The sequence below is a fragment of the Polistes dominula genome, unplaced genomic scaffold, assembly GCF_049000335.1.
Source record: "Polistes dominula isolate Pdom_NZ unplaced genomic scaffold, Pdom_raw_medaka contig_73, whole genome shotgun sequence".
NCBI classification, from domain to species: domain Eukaryota; kingdom Metazoa; phylum Arthropoda; class Insecta; order Hymenoptera; family Vespidae; genus Polistes; species Polistes dominula.
Genome location: NW_028300951.1, coordinates 1319886 through 1334776, shown reverse-complemented (window position 1 = coordinate 1334776; position 14891 = coordinate 1319886). Strand labels below are relative to the sequence as shown.

General features: G+C 28.7%; 5 protein-coding genes across 14 annotated transcripts in view; 3 read left to right on the top strand and 2 right to left on the bottom strand.

The window, feature by feature from the left end:
• Window positions 1-74: 74 nt before the first annotated feature.
• Window positions 75-2351, bottom strand: LOC107070105 (protein phosphatase inhibitor 2). The gene is made up of 4 exons (XM_015327997.2): window positions 2088-2351; window positions 1327-1497; window positions 1158-1243; window positions 75-1059 (listed from the first exon to the last, which is right to left on the bottom strand). Exons 1-4 carry the CDS (start codon window positions 2165-2167, stop codon window positions 836-838), a joined length of 561 nt encoding a protein of 186 aa, XP_015183483.1. The 5' UTR covers window positions 2168-2351; the 3' UTR covers window positions 75-835.
• A 671-nt stretch (window positions 2352-3022) lies between these two features.
• On the bottom strand, window positions 3023-12712 carry REPTOR (repressed by TOR). 7 transcript variants are annotated; one of them, XM_015327992.2, is made up of 7 exons: window positions 12566-12712; window positions 5974-6174; window positions 5112-5755; window positions 4598-5014; window positions 4018-4500; window positions 3761-3883; window positions 3023-3678 (listed from the first exon to the last, which is right to left on the bottom strand). In XM_015327992.2, the coding sequence occupies exons 3-7, from the start codon at window positions 5743-5745 to the stop codon at window positions 3584-3586; spliced, it is 1752 nt and encodes a 583-aa protein (XP_015183478.1). In that variant the 5' UTR covers window positions 5746-5755; window positions 5974-6174; window positions 12566-12712; the 3' UTR covers window positions 3023-3583. The 7 variants fall into 7 exon arrangements, with proteins under 7 accessions (XP_015183478.1, XP_015183477.1, XP_015183476.1 ...); XM_015327991.2 differs by lacking the exon at window positions 12566-12712 and adding an exon at window positions 6680-6814; XM_015327990.2 differs by lacking the exon at window positions 12566-12712 and adding an exon at window positions 6454-6734.
• LOC107070101 (uncharacterized) lies at window positions 6994-10963 on the top strand. Of its 3 annotated transcripts, XM_089172104.1 has the most exons (5): window positions 6994-7597; window positions 7675-9740; window positions 9864-10150; window positions 10247-10459; window positions 10829-10963. In XM_089172104.1, the coding sequence occupies exons 1-4, from the start codon at window positions 7517-7519 to the stop codon at window positions 10414-10416; spliced, it is 2604 nt and encodes an 867-aa protein (XP_089028230.1). In that variant the 5' UTR covers window positions 6994-7516; the 3' UTR covers window positions 10417-10459; window positions 10829-10963. The 3 variants fall into 3 exon arrangements, with proteins under 3 accessions (XP_089028230.1, XP_015183471.2, XP_015183472.2); XM_015327985.2 differs by lacking the exon at window positions 10829-10963 and having other exon boundaries at window positions 10247-10460; XM_015327986.2 differs by lacking the exons at window positions 10247-10459; window positions 10829-10963 and having other exon boundaries at window positions 9869-10011.
• LOC107070104 (uncharacterized) lies at window positions 10953-12224 on the top strand. Its single transcript, XM_089172114.1, has 3 exons — window positions 10953-11264; window positions 11341-11555; window positions 11615-12224. Exons 1-3 carry the CDS (start codon window positions 10957-10959, stop codon window positions 12052-12054), a joined length of 963 nt encoding a protein of 320 aa, XP_089028240.1. The 5' UTR covers window positions 10953-10956; the 3' UTR covers window positions 12055-12224.
• Window positions 12713-12851: 139 nt separating the features above from the next.
• The window catches only part of qless (decaprenyl diphosphate synthase subunit 1 qless), a 35301-nt gene continuing 33261 nt past the window's right edge, over window positions 12852-14891 (top strand). Inside the window, exon 1 of one of the 2 annotated variants that reach the window (XM_015327995.2) lies at window positions 12852-13150. In XM_015327995.2, coding sequence (XP_015183481.2) covers window positions 12995-13150 — 156 coding nt within the window. In that variant the 5' untranslated portion in view covers window positions 12852-12994. The remainder of the gene's footprint in view (window positions 13151-14891) is intronic. The other variant, XM_015327996.2, reaches the window with a different exon arrangement.

The following is a 14891-nucleotide window of genomic DNA, read 5'->3' as shown; positions in this document are numbered from 1 at the left end:
ATGGAATACTCGATTAAATTCAAACTGCGTTAATCTAACAATTATTGTATTCCTCTTTTTTTATTTTCTTCTTCTTCTTCTTCTTCTTCTTTTATTATATTCAATACTGCACGCGCATAAATTTGTACTAATCTTGACACGAGGTTGTTAGTGACGGTCGTTTAAATGGTGATTTAATTACAATGATATACAATGTCATATTATTTCTTATTAATTGGAGCAACATGAAAGACCAAAAATATAATATTATGATTAATATTAGTTGCTGTGTTGTTTGTGGTTGTTTTAAATGCACGGTTAGTCAAAATTAACATTTTCGATTGTACATATATACAAAATTATTATCAGAAAATGTCATCTAATTTTATAATAATAGACATTGCACTGCATATACATATATATATATATATATATATATATATATATATATATATATATATATATATATATATATGAATATAAATGAAATACATAAATATATGAATATATATAAATCACATTATATATATAATTAGTATAAAACGAATAAGCAATGTAAATAATTATCAAATAATAATAATAATAATGATGATGATGTTATAATCATTCTTAATAGAATTTAGATACATATATTTATATATATATATATATATATAAGTTAAAAAAAACAACTTAATCAGTAATATACTGAAATTAAGAACTTATAAAAAAGAATCTAATCTCTTTGTTATATTTATTTACAAACGATGACATAGAGAATCTATCTATGATATAAAATTGAATTACTAAAGATTTCTTCTTTTTGTTGTTGTTGTTGTTCTTCTTCTTGTTCTTCTTCTTTTATATTTGTATTTATTTATTTGTTCTCTCTTCTATCACAGGACGGCATGCACTTAAAACGTGTTTTAAATGCACTTTCTTCTTCCGATGATGTATCGCTGTCATTTTTATTATCACCTTCATCATCTTCGTCATCTTCATCATCTTCATCTTGTTCCAATAGCTGCTTTCGTGCTAATTGTACGGCATGCCATTCACGATAATGACCTTTTCTTTTTGCTTCGAATGCTTTTCTCTTTTCTATTAATATTAATACAATTATTATACAATTTATTTTATATTATTATTATTATTATTATTATTATACTAAAAGAAGAAAAAAATTGTAATTATTTTACCTCTTTCTTCTGGTGTTTCTTCTTCTTCATCATCTTCATCCTCACTTGGTTCATCAAAAATTTTGGGCTTAGTACCTTCAGCTAATCTAAAATGCAAGAAATATTTATTCAATCATTTCAATTGAAATGAAATATGATGTATTTTGTATTTATACAATTGATAACTTACTTAGTTGCAATTGCAACAGTGTCTATTTCATCTAATTCATGTTCATTACCAAGGCCTTCATAACTATATGGGGTTTTAGGTTCATCTATTTTCATATGGCCATAATCTTTATCGGGTGGATGTAAAGTTGCGATTATGTTCATTTCATCCCATTTTGTTTCTTTACTTGGTCTATATATATAAAAAAAGAAAAAACAAAATTATTAATTAACATATTATTTGATTATAACAAAAAGTATATTAAAATATAACCTGTTATATAGAAACATTCGAAACAACATTGTTATGTTTTCAATCATTATTAATTAAGTATAATTGTATTGATGAAAGAAAGGTACAAATTTACATAACAATAGTGCAATCTTAAATGAACCATTGTAATAGTTATGACATGTAATTTCAGTGATTTTCATTTAAAAAGGATGCACTTTAAGTACTGTTAATACAGTAATACAAAGTGAGTCATGTTTATGTCGTCAACATTATTTTTAATACTTAATCAAATAAATATTAGATCATTCATTTAAATTTGAAATTTGAAATAATAAGAAGAAGAAGAAGAAGAACAATGGATTGATTTCTAACGTGTTTTAATAAAAGGATTAAGTTTTAAAGTGTTATTTATTTATTAAATTTTTTTCTTAACAAAATGTCATTTAGTAAAATTATTATTTTGATTGAACAATATATAGTAATGATAATGATGATGATGATGATGATGATGATAAATTTAAATATATAATATAATAAATGATTTATACCTAGGCGCTTCTGGATTATCGAAACTGCTGGAAGTTTTCAAGATTCCTTTAGAAGGCCGTTTAGACAGATTTTCTGCCATTATTTAAGACAATAGAAATAATAAATCACTCAAGATATTTTTCTTATTATCAGCATAGTTACTTTAGAATTTGATTTGAACCGAATAACCTAACAACTCGGTACATACCGCAAATTTTCTACAGAGGACACAAACACTATTCACTACTCTTCCTATCCCCCTTTCTTTTGTCTTCTATTTCATTCTATCTAATAGAAAAAAATCTAGTTTTACGCAGCAAGTGTTTTCAATCCTATCAAATATCAACCAATCATTGTTCAGATATATTTAAACCAATAAGAATAAACCAATAGAAACTATTCTTAAATCTAGTTATATTATAAAAACGTTTAGTTATTAAATAATGATTCTTTCTTTTTTTTCAGATAAAAAAAAAGTTCATATATATAAGAAGAAGAAGAAGAAGAAGAAGAAGAAAAAAGAAGTAATTTTATTACATTTCAATCAATATTATTTTATTTCCAAAAAAAAAAAAAAAAGAAAATATTGAACCATTTACAAATGACATTTTAATATTTGGCTAATTTCATTCACAAAGGATAATAGAAATCTTTGATTATGTAATATTATTTTGTCAAAATTATATTACACGATGTGTTAACATTTTCTCTATTGAGAGAGATAAAAACAAATACATAACAAAGGAGATATAACTTATATTATCCTTACTTGATGAATCATTATATGTTTTCATTTATCATTCCAAGTATGCAATTGTATGCAATGTATATCTTATTTATGCATATATATATAAATATGCACTTAAACGAATATACATATGTATATATGTATGATAAACAATATAAAAATATATAGAGGAATAACAAAAATATTTCTATTCTATTACAGAGAATAAAAGAATTTTATTACAGGTTGTTTTTACTCGGTGACTGGTCAGTTTGACTGCATAAATAAGGTACATCGTTCCTGTTGTTTGATTATGATTTAAAAAAAAAAAAAATATTATGTACAGTTGAACCAATACTATGTACAATAACAAAGAACAAACAGTCTTTAACAAAAAAAAAAAAAAAAAAAAAAAAAAATGTAGAGACAGTATCATATTAGAAAAGCTGAGTACACAAAATTGTCGATTCTGCGATTCTCTTAAGAATATTGATTTCTTTTTTCTTTCTACCTGTAATTATTATAACATAGCGATTATTATATTTATTCACATTAATCAATAAATTAACAATAGTGTGTTCCTCTTAGCACGTTTTTTTTTTTCACAAAAATAAAAAAAAAAAAAAAGAAAACAAAATGAAGCTGTCCTAATGTAAAAGCATAAATTCTTTTTTTTTCTCTCTCTCTCTCTCTCTCTCTCGCTCTCTTCTTCAATTTCTCCTCTAACAATCTTCTGTACATAAGTATAAACATAAGTGTAAAAAAAAAAAAAAAAAAGATTCATTTATATTAAAAATCATCAAGGCCACCATCAGGTACTCCAGCTTTGACCTTCTTTAACACTTCATTGACAAAATCAGTTGAATGATTTGCTATGCGTATCTCTGTAACAATAGTAGAATATCAAAACGATATTTGGATATGATTATTTTATTATTAATAATTATCGTGTTATTTTATACTAACTGGTAGCCAATTTGCAATGTTTTTCCATTTGTCTTGTTAATTCTTCTTGATTTTCAGGATTAGGTTCCGTTAGTTTAGCTGCTAATGTTTGTTTCGCTTGTGAGATGCCTTGAATTAATCGTCCTGTGATAAAAAAAAAAAAAAAAAAAAAAAAGAGAGAAAAGAAAACAAGAAAATTGTGTCGTTAAAAAAAAAGAAAAATCATCAATAATTTGGATACAAATTATAATAAATGAAATCATTTTTTTTTACTCAACTGTGTTCTTGTTCAAGACCATGTAATTTTATTTTGTTAGCTTCGTGTTGTGCTTTTTTCTTAAGACGACAGGCACGAGAAGCTAATTTATTTTTTTCTTTTCGTGTTTTAGGCCTCGCTGGGAATGGAAGTTCGGAGACAGGTGTCATAACTTTAATAACGCGTGTAAGCTTATCTAATTCTTTTCCAATGCTATGAAGTTTTCTTGGATTTGGTGTAAGATCGTTGCCATCACCTTTACGTGCTTTACCACTGTGCTTGATACCCCTCAAGGCGCAATGTGGACTGAACACAGGATCTGTAGCTTCGTTTAATACATGAGGATCTTCAAGTCGTGATCTTGCAACTAAACGTTGACCTTTTGGACCTTTCGCTTGAACGTTATACTGCCAAAAATATCTTTCCTTTTTATTGTGTTTACCCTCCCTTCCTATTTCTGCCGAGTCGCCTAAGCTTTGGTCTTCTGCATCGCTACCACCGGTATCTATAAAAAAAAGGTACCATTATATTTCTTACAAAATGACAGAGATAATATTTATTTTAATATAATATGACATGTCTTTTAATATATTTTGAAATACCATTATCGCTGCTGTAATCGTCATAATGGTCGCTGTCATCATCGCTATCTTCGTATCCTTCATCATGACTAAGAGGATCTAAATAACCAAGTGGATCTGGACTAAGAGCACCACCAGTGCTTAAACTACTCGTAGATCCTGCTTCAACTAAACTGAGACTGCCGGTACTTAAAAGATGCTGTCGTGGTTCTCTGTGAGCCCAAATTTGTTCCAAACCCATGGATTGTGTCGGTGCAGACATAGAGAGCCTCGAAACCTTAGGTTTACTACCCGTAACAGATGCTGTATCAGCTGGACTAATTATTGGATTATTCAAAGAACTTTCATTTCGTTTCATTAATAACTCATGGAGAGCAGATGGTCCACTTGATTTTGTTACAGCAAGAGGAGAAGTAGATGAACTAGCTGTAGAACTACCTACAAAATATTAATTAGAAAAAAATTAATAACGATTATAAATGAAATTTAATGAAAAAAAAAATAATAAAATAAAATAATAATAATCAATAAGAACCTGCAACATTGCTAGTTCCTGGACTGATAAAAATAGGAGAACTGACACCATCCATGTTATTTGTTATATTAATATCTCTGTTTAATAAAAATCCAGTATTATGTGTATGTATTGGTGAACTTCGATACGCAGTACCAGTTTGTGGAAAGCTACTGGATGCAAATCCAGGTCCATTGCTATTAAACAATGAATTGCCAGAAACAACATTGGATCCAATCCTTAATGGTTGAATATATTCTTCTGGTAATAATAAATCATCAAAATTTAAATCTCCTAGAAGGGTATCGTCATTAGCATTAAGTTCAGCAAGTGTAGGTCCATGTATGAGGTCAGATTTGTCCACTTGAAATATATCATCGTCATCCATTTTACAAGATATTTCCAATTCTGGATCCATTTTGAAGGGAGATTCGACAGTTTCTGGCCTATTACTCCAAATAGAAGTTTGAAGTGGTGAAGGTGAGAATTGATCGTAGATACCTCTAGTTCCTCTATGTCCTCCAGGTATTGGAACAGAGGCAGAAGATGGGCCCATCTCTTGAGGAGGCTCATGTTTCACTATACTATCCATTGTGTTATCTTTATTATCCAACAAGAGTTCTGGATAACAAACGTCTTCCATTCGCGAAACCATATATATTTCACTGTGTCAACATAACGTATTGCATTTGTAAACAAATTTTTATTATTGAGATATATATATATATATATATATATATATATGTATTGTATATATAAATCTATATATATATTATTGAGATATGTATATTTTATTATTATTATTATATATATTTTATTATTATTTATTATTATATATATATATTGTATATATATATATATAATATAAACAATAGATACCTACGTTACTCGAGCCTGTAGTATAGTTTATTTATATACACACAGTAGAGACAATGGATACTAGTTCTTTCACATTTGAGTTAAACGAATTTTGAAAAAAAACTCTTAATTGTTCTAAACACAACTTCCTCAGCAAATGTCACTTATTTGATCGATATTTTAGGGGTAGGAAAAAAAAGATGAAAAAAAACTTGTCGCATAACATCTGTAGAGAGAAAGAAAAGTAAAAACAAACAAACAAACAAACAACAATATTAGATAAAATTAAATTAGTATATGAAGCGCATGTCTAACGAGACACGCGTGGTCGGAAGACGCGCGTATTAATCACTGCTTTATATGATGTCAATATTCGTTCTTAGAATTAATCTAAAACACTTAATTGTCAATATTATTTAACATCGGTCATATAATAATAACGAACACTAGTTTGCACAGTTTATTAAACAGTCTGAATAAATGCCTGCGTGAAAGGTTTACATACTGGACCATCTAACTTTTACGATATCCATGTACGATGACCATGACTTTCGTCAGCAAGTATTTTCTATAACCGACAACATCGCATGTTCATCGAAAGATTATTTCCTTTTACTAATGAAATATCGATCCTTGTTGTTAATCAATCGCCAGATGATGTCGAAAGATTTCAATGGAATTTCTTCTGACACCTGATATCACCAAATCACACACTTGATGAAAGATTTTACCTTCACTTTAATCCTTTAAGAAGAGACAAGGGTTTGTTATTGTTTTGCTGTGAGAATCGTGAGCTAAATATTACTGAGGTTTGCATAAATGTGAAAAGGTCACATGATATGTAAACGGATAATCGAAATATTGTTGGTCAATCCAAACACTAATCAGAGTTTATTTTTTAGGGAATTTATCATTATTTCATATTATTCCACGTTATTCACCAATCGTTGAAGCAGAAATTTGATTCATCTTGTGAATTCTCTTAGTTCGCGTTTCTCATTGGTTAAACGCAATCGATCGTATGACAAGTTGCGGTGATTTCGTAGTAGAATTCTTTTGTTTTTCTTTTTCTTTTTAACAAGTTTATTTACGTAACACTACTTTTGACTAGTTTTGTTACCGTGATATATTATTTCGTTAAATATCTGTCGTTTCTTATTCGTCGAATTTCTTATCGTCATCAATTAACACACTAATTGATTAATTTATAAACTCATATTATTATTTAGAAGACTAATTGAATAATATTTAATCATTATTGTATTTAATTTTAATATTAATTTGTTTTGAAATTCAAAAATTGAAATTCTCAATTATGGAAATAAATCGATGTATCGACCAATCGCGTATCAGCTATCGACCAATTGTATCGCAGCTATAAACTGAAACGATTTCGCGCGGGATATTAATTTTCTGTCAGTGAAATTTTGATATAGTTAGTGTTATACCGTTATTGAGTGTACGTTAATTGAAATTTTGAAATATAATCTTTTACACGATAAATATTAGCATAAAAATTAAGTGTTACATGAATTATTTTTAATATTATTATTGCAAACAATTAAAATATGCAACGTCGATTTACTGGCGACGACGATGGAGAAGAATTTGAGCCAAGAGTTACACCTAAACCTACAACGAAAATTGAGGTAGAAACATTTTCTTACTGTCATATTGAACATTATTTTAAATTTGATTATAAATAGGTAAAACATGTCATATATAGAATTTTGCAGTTACATCAGTACCAGAGGTATCACTTATTTTGGATAAGCCTGTGGAAAATAGAAGTACAAAACCTGTTGTCTCTGCTTCACCTTCATTTGACAAACATGCCTCATATGCTGCTTGGAGACAGCACAATTTTTCTAAGACATCCAATTATAAAGTCGATGAGAAGAATAACTCGCACAAAGTTCAACATGATTACTCCTATAATCCTGTAACTTCTGTACAAAGGAATACTGATTCATGTGATAATGGTAATAAAATCTTAAGAAAAGATGTACATACTCATAAAAGAGAACAGGATCATTCAAGACCACGTACACCACATAATTATTCACTTAATACTAAGTCTGTGACATCGCATGATCGTAGTCAAGATTATCCAGACTATAATGAGAGGACAAGACTTCAAAATAATCCTAAACAAGATACCCATACTTATTATGATAATCGTAGTCATAACAAAACTATACCATCGTACCCTCCTACAAGTAAACAAGATTTAGTTCTTCAAAATTGTATGCAAGCACAAGTCAATGCAAGTAATACGGAAAGTCATCCACCTGCCCATAATGTAACTACTCCCAATGTATTTCCTAATAATCAATTTCCACCGATGTCGCATCCAGGATATTCTTATCCATACTTTGACATGTCTACTTATCCTTTCCCACCACCTTTTTATCCAATGCATCATCAAAATAATACAGAAAGTCAAGAGACAATTAAAAATTTATTACAATTGGTGAATGCACAAAGTGAACAGATTTTATCTTTACAATCACAAGTAGATAATCTTTTGAAAATGCAGAAGGAACTTTTAATAGACAAAAAAAAGTGCATCTGTTCGTCTCAAACTGGATACATTCATGCAGAATCCATTGATGCTTCCAATTATCAAACAACACAAAATCAAAATGTCAAAAGGAATGCTTGTCAAAGTACCAATGTTATAGAAAGAAACGTAGATGGTAATAAAGATATTAGAATTAGAAATCAACCAGAACTTCTTTTATCTGAACAACATGCAGAGAAAGGTGTAATGGAACAGCAAGTGTCTATCGGTGTGATGACAAGTTTTGAATTTACTGTTCAAAATAATCCTATCGTAGTAGATTACGAAGATCATCAAAAGGAGGAATTACAACAAAATGATCCTGTTAATAGACAAAATAATAATAATAAACATTTACAGGATACTTGTGAAACTTTGAAAAGAAATTGTTTCACAAGACTTCCCGTTGGACAATTAGAAAATATAGTTGAAGATTCAGAAAGTTATTTATCTTCTAGTCAACCACATAGTAGTAATTATAATATAAATTGTTCTATGAAAGATATACAAGATAAACGTACCCATGTAGATAATAATCAAAATGCACGAAGTGTTCCTGTAGAAAAATTAGATAGATTTTCTCAATCGAATAAAGATGTATGTCAAAATTCAAATAAATTGCTTACACATAATCAACAACAATATTCTTCATCGAGAGATGATGAAAAACAAAGAACAAAAAAGGAAGAAAGAAGGCAAAAACTTATTAACAAAGATGCAACATCATTTGATTATAATTATGAACAACGTACGACAAACGATGTACTTAATAATTCACAAAAATATAAAGAAACAAATAAAGACAATCTATGTGAGCAATCTGATGGTCATCCTAAAACGCATAGACGTGTAGAAGATAGTTTGGTCTTAAATAGCAGCGATTTTAAAATAAACGAAATACCACCGATAACACCTGAACCAAGTATTCATGTCGACATGCAAGAATATTCTAGCGACGAGGAAAGTGAACAAATTAAACGAACATCTAAAGTTGGATGGACTTTTTATAATAAAGTTTTAAGTCAAGTAAATCAAATTTTGCAAAATTCGTCCACCGTAGATTCTTCCGATCCAAAGGATGTAAAAACGAGGCACAACGTAGAACAAGATGAAATTGAAAATCAAGCAATATTAGATAACGTTAAGGTTGCCACTTTTGAACAATTACGAAAACTTGGTATCAGCTTAGTAGACAAACCTGAATCTATGGACAAAATTGGTACAAGAAAGTATGCATTCTTCTATGACATTTTATAGATTTACTTTTAACAAATAATATATCCATTTTCAATGTATTCTATTATATAATTATTTTATACGTTACATGTTATTATATAATATTCTTTTTTTAGAGTAGAATTTGATTCATCGTATTATCCACGATTGGACTTTCAACCGAATATAACTCGTGCTACCAGTGGTATAACTGAAAGAAATACAAGTATGCACATGGAAGCATTAGCTTTAAAATATTTAAGTAATGAACAAATTGCCGAATTAACAACACAAAAACAGGGATCTGCATCTTTGAAACAAGTTATGTTAAGTAATATGCAAGGAACTAATTTATCATTTGCTACAATGCGTTATTTGGAAAGATATCAATTGCTTCCAGGAAAAAATAATTTACAAGTTGAAGGTAAATGATTTATAATATATTGTTTTTCACAAATATCATTGTAACAATTATTGAAAGATCATGACCAAGAATATAACTGTTAATATAAATTTGTAGATGATAATCTGATGTGCCTTGAAGGATCCCTAAAAGCGGATCTGAAAACACCAAACATTAAACATAATCCAGCAACACAACAATATCCATATGCGCAAGTACAGCGAACTAGTTGTCCTAGTAAAATATTAGATATATCGACATTGAAGCAAATGCCTAAACTTTTATAAATATCTAAATGAATATAAATTTATTTTAATTTATATTTATTAAGTGAGCATTTTCAAACTATATATATATATATATTTTTATATGAACTTATGTTTCCTAAAGCCTGGTGCAGATTAGTTTTAATATTTTTTTTTTAATATATTATATATATATATATATACATGTACAAATCTATGCATAAGTAGCAATAATAATAATATTTTATATTAGAACATATCAATTATTAGGATATCAATGTTATTTAAATTAATGATCTTAAAAAAGAAAAAAAAATAATAATGTAACAATTAAACGAATTTTTTTAAAAGACGAATTTTTTTATACTTTAACAAGAAATAATATATTGTTTTAAATCACAATAATTTTTTCGAATTAATTACATGTGAATATATTGTTCTATATATTTTATAGGAAAAACAAGAAAACATCGATCGATATATATTTCACGATCGAGATTGAATTTTAACTATTCACGCAATAGACGAGAAAAAAAAATTGTTATCTAGGTGTATAAAAGACAAAAATTACGAATATTCCTGATGGAAAACAAACATACTTCCTCATCAGAAATACAAACGGACAGATCCTGTAGTAGCAAAACTTCTATCAATGATTCTGAGAATAGAAATGAAAGTTCATCAGAGGATTATGAAAATGAACAAGATGAAAAAGTTCAAGATGATCTTAATTTAACATTGGATCTTCCAAATGTAGAGACTAATGAGAACGGTGATATTTTATATGATAATACATTTGAAAAATTATCAGTTATATTAGAACCGGAAAATTTATCAACAACGAATACAAATTATGAAGAATTTGAGAATGAGGAATCCAAATATATAGAGTACACTTATCAAATAATTTTCTTTTTAAATGATTATGATGATTGTTGATAACTTATTAGTTATTTCTATTCTCAGTCATGTTCTTCGAGAGCGTATTAATTCATTAAACGAACTGATGATGTACTTGAGAGAGGAATTAAAAAAAGAAGCTACTCTTTGGAGAAAAGAAAGGGAAGAGTTTCAAAGGTTACGAGAGCAAAGTGATATATTAGCATTAGAAGAAGCTAATGCGGCTGCACGTGCAGCTGCATTTGCATACGCAGCAGAATCACCTCTTTCTAATGACATAGGTAATATTATTCTATAATGAATATTATTATGGTATACACAAGGTCTATGATTTTTGTAGACTGTATCATAGATATAACATCGGATCAAGCTTTAACAGAACTAACAATATTAGAATATGAGAAGAAACTTGCAAAATATCAGGATGCTTTAGCATTAGCTCATGCAGAGAAACGTTATAATATGCATCGTCAAGTGGTTGCCAAAGCTTATGAACGAAGATTGGCAGAAATTGAACAATTGTGTAATGAAGAGTTAAAAAAGATTCAACAAAATGCTAGTAACTTGCAACCACTTAGAGAAATGATGTCGCAATGGTATACGGTTAACAAAAATCATGGGGATATGCCACAAGAATATAATTTCAACATAACAGAGAACAAAATTAATACAGATTGTTCGATAAAAGAATATTCTAACTTTGAAGAAGCTAATTTGATGCCACAGATCTTAGTAACTAGATTTAATAGCAATGATCTTTCCAAGGGTGATGAATTTTAATCAAATATTATTATTGTAAATCAAATTCATAAAAGATGAAGTAGATACGATATTAGGATAATAACAAGCCAAGCTTCTACAAGACTATTATTTTTATCATATGATTCTAATAAAATTTAAAGTACTTTCCAACAGCTTAGTCTTATTAAAAAAAAAAAAAAAAAACTAAAGTTAAGCAACGATAGGAATGATTAATACTTAGATAGAGGGGAGAGATCAGGGTGTCTATGGAAGGGATGGATTGTGTCAGGAGATATTGTAAAAAAGTTTCCTTTCAATCCATAAAAGGAAAAAGTAATAAAAACATATAAACATACAGGGGAAGAAAAAAACAAGTATACGTATATATACATGCAACAAGACAAAGTAATTATTGTAATAATTAACGAATAGAAATAATCCAGTAGAGATAAACCATAATCGAATATCACAGTTTTATATTCGATATTGATCTCCCTTTAGAATAAATAAACCATTAAATTATTAAACGTTACTCTCAATTGGTTCTTACGGAAAAATGAGAACACGTGGTTAATACGTCTATGGGTTTCTTACAGTTTGCGATCGAACCACATTGATAAAATTAGTTAGTCGCGGAACATCACTGAACTAGAAGCAACGTTTCATACATAAACTTCTTTTTCATATAAAGAAGGTGTTGAAGGAGGAGGTGGTGAAGGTGGCGGAGGAGGAGGAGGAGGAGGAGGAGGAGGAGGACGAGGAGGAGAAAAAGAAAAAACGAAAGTATTAACACATATGAAACGTGAATTGAAAAAGATATTGAAGTAGGGGAAAAGGAAAGGTATATGAAGAAGTGGTGGGAGTTAGGGAGGGGATGAAGGAAAGAGAGGGGTAAGTGTCGTTGGAAAATATCGGTGGGGACTAGTCGAACTCGAAAGTCTTCCGAAGTTGGCCGGCTCGACTCATTACTGTTTTCGCTATGGCGTGTTTAGGGTCGAGTCGGCTCTGTGCTCGTGCGGAAAAACTGTGTCAGTTCGGAAATCTATCTCAGATAAGGAAGAAACTTTCTACAACTTTTATTAAATCACAAACGGAAATCGAGCACATTTTAAGTCCTAAAGTACAACAATGCCAAGTAAGTTTTTCTTATTCATTATTTTATTTTAATAATATACGTTGATATATATATATATATACGTATCGAGCATGTATCATTTTAATTTACAATAATTTTGATAATGTGATGATTTAATATGTTTTGAATATTTTGAAATTGTAGTAATCGATTTTAATTGATCATTGATAACATCGGTGTTAACGGATTCATTCAGTTTTAAGAAAATCTTTCGTCTCGTTTAAACATAACCTAAACCGGTCAAGTATTTTATTAAACAATGGAGTGTATCATTGAGTACACACGTTTTTATATCATCAAAATTAGTTGAAATTTGATCGTTAGATTTAAAAAAAAATTATTTGTGAAAGTGGCAAATTTTGTTGAAAGAAAGTTATTGAAAAATCATTGGAACTTTTTAAGATTACGTAAAACAATTTTATTTTTAAGATCATAGATATTTATCAACTTTCTTCTCGTGTTCTTTTATCAAACTTATATAATACGCCAACAGCGCTTTGTTTAATGTTACTTGAGAATTAGATTTTAAATGAACATTTATTTATCAATTAATTTATTTCAATTAAAATATTCCTTAATAATAATAACATCGTATATTGTTTCATCGTATTATACAATCCGACAAAGTTTTTAAATTATAACAACATTTTATTTACGTTCGATCACGTACGTATTTTTTTTATTTAAAAATAACGAATTTAGCGCCTTTTCTCTTGGCGTTGGAACAGCTGTGCAAGCAGACGACACGATGCTCGCAACCACGTGATTCTAACGTTCGTCTAGTAAAATAATTATTTTCAATAATACTTTGTCTATTCTTATTTAAACAATAAAAGGACGAATACGTAAATTAATTTAAGATAATTTAACATAAAAAATAAATCTATTTTTATGAATATTTTCCATTCAATTGAATTTCACGAATATGAAGCACGTGCTTGACTAAAAGAGCGATGAGTTTAAGGTGACGCATGCGCATTAGACTTGTTTTAACTTTCGAATTCAAATAATCGTATGGCGCGAAACGACACTACGCATCAGCATTACGAATACATCATTAATTTGGTAATTTATTTTTAACCATTTTTACAAAATCGATAAATCATTAAATAATACTTTCGAAATACTAAATATTCGTGTATTCGATCAATTAAAAATTTGACTACTAATAATAATAATAATAAAAAAAAAAAGATAATGAAATAAGAAAGATAATATAATAAATTTTGGATTAAAAGAAAGAGAAAGTCAATAATATATATATATATAGGCTCATAAAAGCAGGTATATTTTATAATTTAACTGATTTCTAGTATCGATGATGTTATGCGTCTATGAGACTTTACTTTCAGGTTCGAATGTTAAATATGCTGGTAAACTTTCTCGTACAAAAGTCGAAAGAGTTAAGATTTTGAAATTCTTCGGATGACTTTAAATGACACGCCTTGCTTAGCCATAGATCGGTCGACTAGCTTGTTCGTATTACGTAAGCTTTGAGTAAATGTTCATTCCCTTTTTACTATCTAGAAATATTCTTTGGATTCTTAACGTAATGGTCAATAATATTCAATTGGTAAAGGAGAAAGAATTGATTCTAAGGATGGGGATTCTCCGACGAAATTTGTCGAGAACCTTTCTTCTCATAAGTAGGCTAACTCATTTATGAAATATCTTTGACGTGTGTGTGTGTGTGTATATATATTTCTTGACTTTCTCGTGGCTCGTTCGATTATACGTTGTA

Excerpts from the sequence above, each read along its gene's own strand:
- LOC107070101 (XM_089172104.1), top strand. The coding sequence starts at position 7,517 with ATGCAACGTCGATTTACTGGCGACGACGATGGAGAAGAATTTGAGCCA. Across the intron at positions 9,741-9,863 it reads GACAAAATTGGTACAAGAAA|AGTAGAATTTGATTCATCGT; the intron begins GTATGCATTCTT and ends TTCTTTTTTTAG. Across the intron at positions 10,151-10,246 it reads AAATAATTTACAAGTTGAAG|ATGATAATCTGATGTGCCTT; the intron begins GTAAATGATTTA and ends ATAAATTTGTAG.
- LOC107070104 (XM_089172114.1), top strand. The coding sequence starts at position 10,957 with ATGGAAAACAAACATACTTCCTCATCAGAAATACAAACGGACAGATCC. Across the intron at positions 11,265-11,340 it reads GAGGAATCCAAATATATAGA|TCATGTTCTTCGAGAGCGTA; the intron begins GTACACTTATCA and ends TTCTATTCTCAG. Across the intron at positions 11,556-11,614 it reads ACCTCTTTCTAATGACATAG|ACTGTATCATAGATATAACA; the intron begins GTAATATTATTC and ends TGATTTTTGTAG.
- LOC107070105 (XM_015327997.2), bottom strand. The coding sequence starts at position 2,167 with ATGGCAGAAAATCTGTCTAAACGGCCTTCTAAAGGAATCTTGAAAACT. Across the intron at positions 1,498-2,087 it reads GATAATCCAGAAGCGCCTAG|ACCAAGTAAAGAAACAAAAT; the intron begins GTATAAATCATT and ends TTATATATATAG. Across the intron at positions 1,244-1,326 it reads ACTGTTGCAATTGCAACTAA|ATTAGCTGAAGGTACTAAGC; the intron begins GTAAGTTATCAA and ends CTTGCATTTTAG.
- REPTOR (XM_015327992.2), bottom strand. The coding sequence starts at position 5,745 with ATGGTTTCGCGAATGGAAGACGTTTGTTATCCAGAACTCTTGTTGGAT. Across the intron at positions 5,015-5,111 it reads AGGAACTAGCAATGTTGCAG|GTAGTTCTACAGCTAGTTCA; the intron begins GTTCTTATTGAT and ends AATATTTTGTAG. Across the intron at positions 3,679-3,760 it reads ACATTGCAAATTGGCTACCA|AGATACGCATAGCAAATCAT; the intron begins GTTAGTATAAAA and ends CTATTGTTACAG.